The following is a 13,062-nucleotide window of genomic DNA, read 5'->3' on the forward strand; positions in this document are numbered from 1 at the left end:
TAATTAGTTTGGTCAATGACTTTAAATGTCCGTTTAAGTAAATTTTCAAAACGTGACACCCAGAACTTCCTGGGATCTGCAAGCTGTAGGGGAGGAAAACAGTTTATATAAAGTGCTGTGTTTTTCAGATAAATAGGTAAGAGAGTGCTGCCTGTGTGCACAAATGTACCAAGTGATTATAAATGGTTGCATTATCCAATTTAATACATTTGCATTTTGTTCGTGGGGTGAAGAAGTGGGTGGAAAAAGGATCCCCCCCACCCCCCCCACCCCCCCCACACACACACACACACACACACACACACACACTTTCCTTGTCATCTCTCTCTAGGTTCACCGTGCTCAACGTCACGCCAACACACATGCTGGAGAGGACTCGCTCTGCCCACCTGAGTCAAAATGCCATTTCAACAAGTGCCCACTTAAACCTACCTACATAGAGGTTCTGTGCTGCAACTTGTCTAGGCCTGCCTAGTCTGTTTTATATAATATCAGAACAGTGCGCACATGATGTAAGCTTCAAAACTGCAGCTGTGACAGACAGAATTGGGAGGAATGCACAGATCAATAAAGATGTTTCAATGCGCAGATCAATAGAAGACATTTTACAGAGATGTCTGTTCATGGTTCATATATTTCACTCGACAGTAGGAATCAATGAGACTTTCTTATATCATCCATATGTCTTATGAGGGGTCTACTGTGCAAACCCTGACACTTGAGTCTTAAGTCTGTAAAGCAACACCATGTTCACACAACAGGGCAAATGTATTTGGGTGCACTGCCCAAATGAATCCTGTATTATTGGAAATTTACAACGTGTACTCACTGTCTTTCAATCAGTGTTACCGCTGACAACACTGGAAAGACAAACACAGGTTTGATGCCATGATGCAGCAAATGGCTCCGAAGTCCATCCTCCCCACAGATAGAGCGGTTAAGTTGGGTCTTTTATCTTAATCCAACATCCTGCATGTAAAACAGCATCCTTCCTTATGTGTACAGATCACACTCAACACAACACAAATGGAGAGTTGGGAATTTTGTGTTGCATCATATAGCTTCAATTTACTCTCAGAGGTTTTTGCAGCAATTTGAGAGGCCAGGAATTAGCCAAACATCCATGACTAACATATTCAAAGCGCAACTGCTTATTCAAACATGGTTGTTCTGAAGCTACATACAGGACTACTGGAGAGAAAAAAAAGATCACATGGACATAGTGTACATACACATTCATACTACAGAGGGAATGCCTCCATCGAGATGCTTGTCATGCAGGCACTCAGTACTATTAGCCTACTCCCACATGTGATCTCTGCTCCTCGTCAGTGCCTTCCACACGGAGGATACAGGCCTTTCCCTGGAAACTTCAGTCGCAGCAGTGGATGATTTATTGTAATCAGCGCTTTTGTGCTCTTAGCCAAACATGTGTATACACTCCAGTTTCTTCATCTTGTGTTTATTATGGGTTAGGCCAACCCAGGGTTGTAAAGCCACACTCAACTTTCTAGAGAGATAATAAACTTGTTTAGTGGAAAAATCTTCACTAAACTCAGTGAAGGACTGAATGACTTGGGTATCATCAGACAGCATGCTATAATTAGACATTTTAAGGACACACCACACCTCACATCACCAAAAAATACCCAAAAAAAAAAAAACACTCCCTACAGGAAGAAGATATTTCCGAATGTCAAAACTCAGTAACCAAGTACATTTCACAGCCAAACTGTCATAACCATGTGCTTGACAGCTGAAAGCCCAGACATATGCCTTGCATGGGGCCTCTTTGCTCCATTAGCCAGTCGTGATGCCCCCTGTAACCAATGCTCTAGTGGTGATGGGTATTGAGTGCTGAGAGCATCGGGGGTCTAAATACCTCATTAAACATTGGGGAATATGATCTTACCCTAGAGACATATACACACACACACACACACACACACACACACACACACACACACACACACACACACACACACACACACACACACACACACACACACACACACACACACACACACACACACACACACACACTTCTCTAAATCAGTGTCTGGCTTGGGCAGCTAGGGACACACAAAAGACGACACCAGGCCATCTGCAGTGCTGCTGTGCATGGAGAAAGGTCTCTGATTAGTTCATCTCTAATGTGTGTGGAAGGGAGGAAAACACCTGCCAGTTAATTATGAGGTGCCTCATCTGGGCAAAGAGCATTTTGCTAAATTGGGCAGCAGAGGAAGTGATGGACAGATGAGAGACGATGGCAGGTCTGTGGTAATGTAAATACACTCTCCAGCTGGGTTTATGATCAGGTAGTTTTGTTAATTGTAATAGAGCTATAAATTTAAAAGCAAAAATAAAAAGCTAACTTCTCAAAATGTTTCTATATTGCAAAGTTGTTGGACTGGCCTGATAAATGTAGAATTCCCTGCCATGATTTGAAAATGGTATAATACTTCTGTCTCAATCTCTAGAAATGAGATTATATTGCCATCTATGTTTATAACCAAGCTTGCTGTGATGTTGGTTTCCTATCAGACAATGAAAATGTTCCTGAATCACATCTTGCATGTTGTGACATTTTTAAATCTTGGTAAAATTCTGTATGTAGTGTACTGTATGTACTGTACTGGTCTCTGACCTGGGCATGGGCCACTGGTTCATTGCAATAATACTAATTAAAATGGAATTTAACAGGCAATTAGTCTAGTAACAACAGATAAGGGACCAGCTGCAGTTCTCTCTCCAGCTGAAAAGCGCGCGCGCGCGCACACACACACACACACACACACACACACACACACACACACACACACACACACACACACACACACACACTCTGACTTATTTGTCTGGGAGTACAAGATCAGGTGTGAAATACATGAGCACCTGCGTACATTCATTGCTTCTCATACAAAAGACCGAAAAGCATTACCACACATACACAAGGTAATTAAAAACATCCTCGGACATGCACAGACACACAAACACACCCACACACCAAATGAGCCAATGATGATGCAACACCATGAATCAAAAGCAACGTGTTTAACAAAACTAAGTCTTTTCCTGTCTGTTAATAAACATGAAACCACATACATTGTTCACCTCATCTGAACAGACTCCAGAACTAAAGATCACCCACATCATGAAGTTAGACAACGAATGATCTTTCATACACAGACAGTGCTGTGTGTTCTGTGGACAGAGGGCCAGTGACTGTTTTAGAGAGCACCAGCTGACATTTTGTCACTGTGTGCATGGCTTTTTTTTTTTTTTTTTTTTTTTTACAGTGGGACTGACTATATAAGCACATTGTTCTGTCAGAAAGTCACAGAAAACAGGTTTGTGACTTTCTCACACTGTACCGTCAGTGACAAGGTTGTGTACAAATCTTAAACCTTAAATGGGTGCTGCTGATCGACACGGCAGTGTTATTTCCACTGTGTTTGTGTGTACAGAGGTGTGAAAGGGAGTCTAAGGGTTGAGCAGGTATCTGCTGCTTGTTATTTGTTCTCTGGAGTATCTCTGCAGTGGCACTAAGGTGAGAAATCTAGTCAAGCCAATAGCTTCATGCTAATTCGGTCCCTCATGCTTTCTGTCCAACTCACTTCCAGCAGCATTTGACACCATCAGTGCATCTGCTTTGAAAAGTTTCAAAAATAAAACATCATACAATCAAGACCTTGAATTTTACTTTACCTTGCAGCCCTACATCAGAACAAAACTATGCTTTGATGACTGTTGATGCCTTCAGTTACCAGCCACTTTAACATAACACAGGGTGTATATATAATTTTTTTTTCCACACAACAATAGGTCGATGGGGCTTCTTATACCCATCCAAAATCTATACAAGGTAGTCTGGCACTGTCTGCTGCAACCTGTTCTGAGCTTCTGATTTTATAGCGTTCAGGTGTCTAATGAGGATCAAAGACAGGAAGAGGAAGATTCCTCGGACCTCCCGTTGTTACCTTAATTAAAGCCCAACATTGATCCCCTTCAGCACTTGCTGGTCACTGTGGCAATAATGCCCTTCAGCGAGATGCGACTCAGTCATGCAAAAACAGGGTCATGAAAAACAGGAACTTTTTTTCTGGTTTGGGGTCATGATGGGGAATTGGGAGTAATCTCATCATGATTCTGCATAATCTGTTACAGAAGCCTGTTGTATTGTCTCATAAATGTTTGCAAATTCTCCTTTTGTCTTTCCTGTTGTCTTAAAGAGTAGACTTTACACAAATTAAAGTGGTGGTAAGTGAAAACTCTAATGGGGAAATTATTTAAAAAAGAATTGCTGCTTTGTGTTCAAGGTATGGAAAACCATGCATTTCAATCACATGCAGTGATGAATACACGCTGCTCTGCTTTGATTACCAGTCAAGTCAAATGTATTCAAATTACAATATCCAAATGTGTTTCCAAACCACAACTATCCAGCTGCCTCTAAGTTCATAGACTTGAATGTAAAAAAAAATAAAAATAAAAAATAAATCTAAACTCAAAATTGTCTGTAAAAGCTCCACTAACAGTGTAGGGTTAGAGGTTCAGTCTATAGTGGGGGAAATCATACTAAAAATGCATGTGCTCATGTTTTTATTTACAGTCTGGATGAAAAGTACACAACATACGGAAGACACAGTATGTTGTTTATGGAATACTCATTTTGGGAAATATTCTTTTCTTACCAGGAGTTCGATATGTTCAGTCTCAGCTTCCTCTCTTGCTCTGAGACATCTCTGTTAGCTTTGCATTAGCTTGTCACAAAGTGTGGAAGCAGGTGGAAACAATTAACGCCACTTTGTTGTGTTATTTCTAACATGTGCAATAATGTCTTATTTAGTGTGTGTATTTAACTTGAGTACAAATACAAGAGACTTTGTTAGCTTAAACAGCACCTGAAAAGGTTTTGTCCCTGTAGAGAAGTTGCCAGCTTAATGTTACTATATTTTGCAACTAAATAAAACTAAGGTCTGTCTTCAGTGTGTTTGTAATTAAATTGCTATAGCGCCTCTCATTGTTTGGTAAAAAAAAAAAATCAGTGACCATCATTGCCATAAATATGGGTTTCTACATAAATAAATGCAATAAATAACACTTGACGGTATAATGTAAGGCTGGCCCAAAATGAAATGAGTGGAGAATAACGGGGCTGAAGCATTTGACCAGACTTGGGGTTTAACATTACTTGAGTACGATCAATGCAAAGCCACAAAGCTTGGTGCAGATGGTCAGACCGGGGGATTAAGATGAATTTCTGTAGCATGTTGAAACAATCTGCCTTTGACTGGCATTTTAGGTCCTCTACAAGAGCCTGCCCTATCAAACAGGGCTTAATCTTCTTTATTTAAAGACTAATGATAAGGTGATGTTTAACATGTTTAGAGGGTGTACATTTCACTCAGTAGATGAAATTTATTTTTCATAAATCTCAAGAGATGCAGTAACAGATGATTTTGAGCAGAGCTTGATGTTGCGCACTTTTCTTCACCTGTCTGACAGGGCTTTTAGTTTGGACAGAAATGATCAGGTTGTGTATTCTATTGCAGGTTAAAGTTAGCAGCTTAAAAACAACCATAGCAGCATCTTTGCATATTCTATCATACAAATATTTCATGCTTTACATGAATTGCCTTTAAAAGGCAGGCACTGGTTCCAGCTCATGTCAGTATGGTATGAAAATGATCTTGCAAAGACTGTGACAAATGGTCGGCTAACTGCCTAAATTATCTTGTGGTAATGCAGTTAAGAGCAGAGACCATTTTTAAAAATGCTCGCTCACTGCCAAACAACAACATGTTTAAATGCTCTTCACCATCCTTAGAGCTTCCCTCTAGCAATGTGTATGTTTGGTGATTGAGTTTAATGGTGAGGCCTGTAAAAGGCGGTTGGATCCAGATTGATAATCCATATAAATGTTTGCAATGCAGTCTATCTTCAACACAATCACTCAAAATAGTGGAGCACAGATGTGAATAATTGGTTGGGAACAAGTTCAGTAAAATATTTTAAAGTAAACAATGACAGTTAACATTCTCTGTTCACTTCTCTGTTGATCTTTCCTGTGAGCTGTGTTTGCTGTGATTAAAGTCACTCAGCAGGTAAATCAGGACTCTAAAACAATGCTCCGACTAACTGGCCATGAGAAAAACTCATGGCCTGCACCCGTAGTCCCTACCAGTTAATCGAAGAAAAGATGGAAGAGACAGGCACTGAAAAACAAAAGGGAGGGAAAAGAAGGAGCAATACAGTGTGAAACTGTGTCGTGTCAGTTGTGTATAGCTGGTTGTAAAGTAGAGCCAAGGAGCTTGCTTTTGTCTGCAGGGAGTATGTCTGTTCTGGGAGAAGGGCACTCTCGCTCTTTCAGTCTGTGTCTCTGAGGGGTTTTGCTGCAGCCTAGAGACACAGCAGGCTAATTGACGAGTGCTGGGCTTTGTTTTATCTTGGCAGCCTCGCAGCAACGCTGACTTCATGTTGCCAATGGACAGATGGCGTGCCACGGTGCCGAATGGCCGGCAGAAGCTGCCGACGGACTCTCCACACAAGAGCTAGTGTCCCTCTGATCTCAGTCCGCCCCTAGCCATCCACATTAGTCACTGGGTCCACACTGACAATCCTTACAGAGGTTTGCAATTTGCTCTATCCTCAACAGATTTAACATATTACAGCTCCTACTCAACACATTTGAATTAACAGCACCTTGAAAAACCACTCTTCTGAAGTACCATCTTCACTGGTTCTTTGATACAGCAACAAAAAAAAAAAAAAAGACTTTCCATGAACATAATCAAATTCAAAACCTCAAGTGCTTCAGCCTTGAGCAGGGTATTGAATACAAGTTGGCTTTGGAGAGGACCTGGGAGGTGAACTCACATGTGTGGACTAAGTTCATAGAAGTTTCTGTTGCGGTACTCCTCCACTTTCTCAGGTGTGAAGATGGGCAGGGACCTGTAGGGGTTCATGGAGATCACCACACTGCCGATGTACGTCTGGAGGGAGAAGAAAAAGGGGGAACAGTGAGTGTGAATCCACATGGCATTTTCTCAGCTTTGCACTGACTGACAGGAGCACGGTTCACAGCAGCTTTTCCTCCCCTCTGTCCACCTGGGCGTTAATTGCTGAGTCGAGGTGGGAGGAATCCTGCTGCTGTCAGCGTCTCTCAGCTGGGTATTCGTAATGCATTGCTGAGACATGCAATGCCTGAAGTGAAACTGAAGACATGTAAAATGAAAGGTTTGTGGAATCTGTGGGCCGGGCAGTAAACACAGAGTGCAAAGAGGTCATGGTGCTAAAGGAGGGTTTTAGTGAGTCTATGTGTGCGTGTGTGCAAGTATTCATGCTGCCATACCAGTACAGGGCTGATATTAGCATTTAAAATGAACATCTTTCAAAAGAATATCAGAATTTCAGTGAAGTGTTTCCCATTAAGAAAGACTGGAGCATCAGTCAGTTACACAATATGTGATAGAAATGCAAGCTATTCAACTTGTCAATGGGTTTTTAATCAAAATAAAATTGGTAAGTATTCAAGCATTGCTTTCTCTGTTTCTCATTTTCACATAAAAGACCACCTTTATGTAACACTCACACAAGCGCTGTTCAGCAGATAACACTTGTCAGATATTTTTGAAAGCGAATGTAACCAGCAATCATCCTCATCATCCTCCTACACTCAAAACAGAGCCCAGATAGCACTTTCAAACATCAACCTGAAACATTTTCTTTGCTTTCCATGGTAATGGCTGTTGCATAACCCACTCTCAAAAGAGTGGAGCATGGCCTTCCCTGTGGCAACACCACAACCTCCCACAGCCTTTCGTTCAATAGCACACCAGAGGCAGAATGAGGCCTTTTCAAGTGCAGGGGAGGTGTACAAAGGGAAAAGAGTGTGTGTGCAATGTAAACAAAGTATCCTGTGTTAATGGAGGGTTCTCTTGACCAAAAGAAGAAAGCAAAGCAGTTTTCACCAACTATGCAGATCATCAAGAACCACGAATCCTCTGACAGGTCATAAAACTGGTATCAAAAAGGTTCAAACAGCTATGAATTGAGGGCTTTTAAGCCTATTTACACCAAATCCAAAGCAAGTAGTGTGAGACCAAAAAAATAAATAAAAAGAAGAAAAAATATGACTTTCATGCATATTAACCTTTTGCTACCAAATGTGGAGCAATTTTCTGTCACATTTGGAGCAAGGGAAAAAGTGAAACTGTGTGCTCTGATGGGGTCAAAAAGCCCCAGTCTTTCTACATTTCTATTGTTTTTTTTCCATTTCTGCCACCTGTCTGCTGGTAGTATTGTATAGCTCTCTTTCCTGATGAAGGTTTCTCAGCAATCTTTTGACCTCCTGCACTGCAGTAAAAAGGCTGCACTGCCGCTGTAGGCTACAGTTAAAACTGAAAGGAGCGTCATGTCTCATCAGCACTGCCACCATGCATGCTGCTCTGTGTTTTCTTTCTTTTGCATCTGTACACCTGCCTTCCTGCCTGTTATAAAACTCCATCTGTTACATCAGTATCACAGCTGCTTGGATGACACATCACAAGCCCAGCAGCTACATAAATTAATCTCTTTTTTTTCCCCCTATTTGTCACTCAGCTTTTAAACCACAAAAAGCATAATGAGTTCAGGATCTGTGTGCGAGACAACGACCCTATTCATCTGATTGTTTACAAAAAATTATAACTGCTTATCAAGTGAAAACCTAGGAGTTGGGTGTGACAAGTCACTTAGAGTCTGAAGTCATGATTAATTAAAAATGGCTCGGGCTGACAGATCAGCTGCTACGTAAAAAAAAAAAAATTAGGTGGATCAGGATCTTTTGATCTGATCCAAAAAGCCACTTTATAACACTAAACAGGACATTTGTTAATTACAACTCTGAGAGAATCCATTTAAGTCAATACCAATTAATGAGGTGACACTGATCATCCTGCTACAGTTTTGGTGTGAAAAATACACCTGATCGTGGAACTCACAATGCAGAGCTGGTGGTTAAAATGGAGAGGCCTTTACAAGTTAAATAAACTTAAAAAAACACAGACATTCTCAGCGATTCCTCTTGCTCAGTGGGACATAACAAGCAGTTAGCAGGGCGATTTTCATTCCCTTTGATTTTCCACTTAAGTTATTGGATACACGATGCGCTGTCCCTCTGGAAAACAAAGCCATGTTTCTTCTGCCGTGAGCTGTCATATGATAGTTTGGGGTGGGGGTTGGGGCCCATTTGTAAGGAATGATGCCACAGAGGGAAAAATCCATTCACATGCAGGGATTGTACACCACAGATTTATTGGATAAGTATAGGATTCGGAGCTTTTCTTGGTCATCAATCTTGAGGTGCAGTTTATGCCACCAAAAAGCTTCCATTATGGACCCAGAATCATGTGATTTACCTCTCCATGAATGTTATTTTTTATTTTCACTTCATATGCTAGTTAGTACCGAAGTAAAAAGGGATGTCTAAAACATCTCTTAGAGGAGCATACATTACATAAATTACTTTAAAAAGCACAAACGTACGTGTTTAAGTATTCCACGACATTTAGGTCAGCGCCACGTAGGAAATAAAAAGCTCTGAGCTCTGAGGGCATCTAAAAAGTAAAAAAAAAAAAAAAAAAAAAAACCTTTCCAAATCCTAAGCAGGATGTGGGCTGCATCTCAGCAAAATATCTAGACCACCACTAAGGCAAATCATCGCTATATGAGGTGACATCATCCCTCGGGCCCTGTGAGCCAACAGCAGCCAGAGCAGAGCTGTAATCATCTCGGCTGGCATCTACAGCAGCCGACCTGCAGAGCAGAAGAGTCGTGGAGTGCCACAGCTCTAAACCCAGAACCAATTGTCTGATGCAAGGACGATAGTTTAACAACCCCCCCCCTTTTTCTAGATATACAACCCGGCCAGACTGCCAGCCTCTCCTCGTCTCTGAGCTCTGGATTTCATGCCTCATTTAAAGGCATCGTCTACATTCGTTGGTGATGTGATTTACTGATTGGCTGGTTACTGCGGTCTCTGTATCTGTGCCACTTCTGTAGCCAAGACTAAAAACGAGTGAGGGAATGGAAGGACAATGGAGTTGTGAAAAATGTATCTGCATGTTTTCTTGGTGAAGCAGAGGAGTCACTCCATCTGACTCCCCTGAGACTCAGGGGAGTCAAGTTACACTGCCGCTCAAATGACATTCAGTGACGTTAATACAATTATCATTTGAATATTAAAACTGTGGACTTACGTAGATCTCATTGTGGTCAAAGCGTTTCTTCAGGTTTTCGAGGAATGAGTCTTCATTCAGGGGCTCTAGGAGGACCATGTCGCCCACCCCGATCATGTTGTCTAGAAGTGATGTCTTCACCTCCATTTTGGCTGCAGGTGTGTCCCCCCCTGCACAGAAAAACAGTGGAAGGAAGAGATACATTACATATATTGCAAATTAAAAATGAATCCTGTGGAGGTTTTGGCCCACCTTATGAGTCAGCCCCCGTTGTGTTTTTATCATGTCACAATGAGCCAAAACAGTCGGTGAACAGGAAATTGCCAACGAGCAAATGCAGATGTAAATAATACATCATTTGAAATTGTTTTTACTTTATCCGTTTTGCGTATGCCTTGTGAGGAAGAAAATGAGCTTCACTTGTTTGTTGGACCTCGAGGATACCGACAAACACGGTGAGAAATACTGGTTTAAGAAATGTATAACTTTATTACAACTATTGGGCCGTTATTTTATGCGTGTTGTCCATTATTTGTGAGGTCTCTGGCAGTGTTTTTAAGACATATTCTCTGATCAGAAAATAAACAGTCCTAAACTTAGCCAATACAAATAAACTTTGGGGTGGACATGTTTGTACAGCAGCAGTTTGACTCCAGGGAGAGGAGGGGGGCCCCTTTTGATTGGCTATTCAGTCTTTTCCTCTGGCATGTGAGAACATCCCATAGGCAATTACATAACTGAAGAACTTTGCTCCTGACCTTCGAGTGTCGGCTCAGCTGGAATAGGCTCCTGTTTCAGGACATCTTATAAATCAAAGATATGCCCCCCCTCCCCGAAAAATGTAAACTACTTCATAGTTCTTTGTCGCCTGACTTGCTTGTTGCAGCAATATAATATTTGGGGGCAGTAGAGGATCTCGGCTGGAGTGCACCATGACAAAAACAGTGCTGGGGGTGGCAGTTTTCAGTCTAGTGTTGCCTCGCATCTCCTTTGGGCCAGTAATCCCAACGCTATAGGGCCGGAGATAAAAGAGGGGCCTAGGATACATTCAGGGCCTTGACACAGGGATTTGCTGCAGCAAAAACCCAGAGTCTGCTGTTGTGACAGACTGTCCACACCAGGCCAGTGGCTGAAGCCATGTAGTCATCTATTGTTCGCTGCTCTTGTAGTACAGATGTCTCTCTTAGCATAGCCAGAAACAGACACTGGTTTGCACCAAATGAAAATATTTGTAATGCACAATACTTGTTTCAATGACTAACTCTGAAACAATCGGTGGACAGCCACAAGAAGAAGACATGAAGCGCCAACATTTAAGAAGAAACCCTTCACTTTGTTTCAAAAGCAGAATTCTCCATCAGCTGTCAAACCAGCTCTTAGAGGCAACTTAGGAGCAGCATGCCATTCCTGAAAAAATAGATTCCCAGTGTAGGCTTTCATTTCACTTTTTCCTCTGGCCTCTGTTTCCCCGCAGGGCACAGTGTTATTGGCCCATAAAGAAGCTGCCAGGCTCTTAGTTGGAGGAAAGACATAAGTTCCAAAGCCACTCACTCCCACAAAACTTTTAACAGATGAGGAAGAATGTTGAAAAATGATTTCTGCTCATTTGCAATAAAGACGTTTCAAATGACTTTAATGCTCCAAAGCTGCCAAGAGCTTGATCTTGCCTCAGACGGATGTATTAAACAGAGGGAGAAATATTTGCTTACTTGTCAATCCATGGTCCACTGAGCTCTGTTACACTGTGCCCACTGCCTGCTGCAGTGTGTTGGTCTGATGGCACCGTGCCAAAACATTCCCAGTGATGGCTCATGTCCACCAGCTGCTTTTGTCGTCCTCAATGCAGTTTTAAATCAAGTTATTTCCCCTAAACACGGTCACTGAGGTCACTGATACTCTGGAGAGATGAAACAGCATTCACCTCTGTGCTCTCATGCCATATGCCATCATTCACTAGAGCTTCACCATGCTGCTGCTTTGCTACTGCATTCCAGATGTTTTTGTAGCTCTGGCGGCACTGAGTGTTTTTTTTTTTTTTTCATAATTATTATTATTCTGCTTCCTTCAAATTGAATGTCATTTTGGTTGCTTTCACTGGCCAATCACAACCAAGTTTCCCCCGCCAACCCTAGCAGATGATATCATGGCTGAATTTCTTTCCCAGTATAAACCTATTAACTACCCAGCTACTGCAAACTTACTGCCTGCCGGTAAGTGCATAGACATGCAACACTGACAGTGCTGAGTCTAGTTTCTGGTATGACTAGACAAGAGTTTAAACAGAAAACAGATGCTGAAGCCTGGGGGAGAACACTGTCGCCTGAGTGCGTGTGCCATTCTGACCAACAACATATTGCATCTGTCTGCAGCCTGGACACCGGATGCCCTTAGCTCCTCTGCTGATAACCCACTACCCCAGATTTGGTACTAGCTTCCAGGCAGCCACTGACACTGTCCCGTTAATAAGAGTTGCTGCCTGCTGCTAACTGTGCTGGATCCAAAGTGGGAGAATGAGAGAAAACCTGACAGCCTTGATTAAACTCAGAGGATTATCCTCACTGCTGAGTGGTAGGGTGATGAGGAATATAACCCAGTCATCTGGTAAATGTTTAAAACACTGATTTTAGTGATTTGTCACACACAAAGGACAAAATACTCCCAGCCTTTAATTTTGACTATTTGTGAAAAAAAAAAACCAAAACACTATTTTTATCAGTCTAAATCAAAAATGACCTTAGTCTGAACCTTAGGCAAAATACTCAGAAACTGGATTAGAAGTGTCCTGCTTTATCAATCTCTCTGATGCAAAATGTATCAGAGAGATTTAATCAATCTGTCTGAT

The 13,062-nt window shown here is 41.8% G+C and overlaps 1 protein-coding gene across 3 annotated transcripts in view; it reads right to left on the minus strand.

Moving 5' to 3' along the window:
- Positions 1-13,062, minus strand: part of myo1b (myosin IB) — a 59,057-nt gene that overhangs the window by 39,529 nt on the left and 6,466 nt on the right. For all 3 annotated transcript variants that reach the window (XM_071492959.1, XM_071493146.1, XM_071493055.1), the window contains exons 2-3: positions 10,242-10,390; positions 6,880-6,995 (exon numbers count right to left, since the gene is read on the minus strand). In XM_071492959.1, coding sequence (XP_071349060.1) covers positions 6,880-6,995; positions 10,242-10,367 — 242 coding nt within the window. In that variant the 5' untranslated portion in view covers positions 10,368-10,390. The remainder of the gene's footprint in view (positions 1-6,879; positions 6,996-10,241; positions 10,391-13,062) is intronic.

Source organism: Trachinotus anak, unplaced genomic scaffold (assembly GCF_046630095.1).
Source record: "Trachinotus anak isolate AG129_WGS33_773 ecotype Australia unplaced genomic scaffold, CSIRO_AGI_Tana_v1 ptg000001l, whole genome shotgun sequence".
Classification (NCBI taxonomy): Eukaryota; Metazoa; Chordata; class Actinopteri; order Carangiformes; family Carangidae; genus Trachinotus; species Trachinotus anak.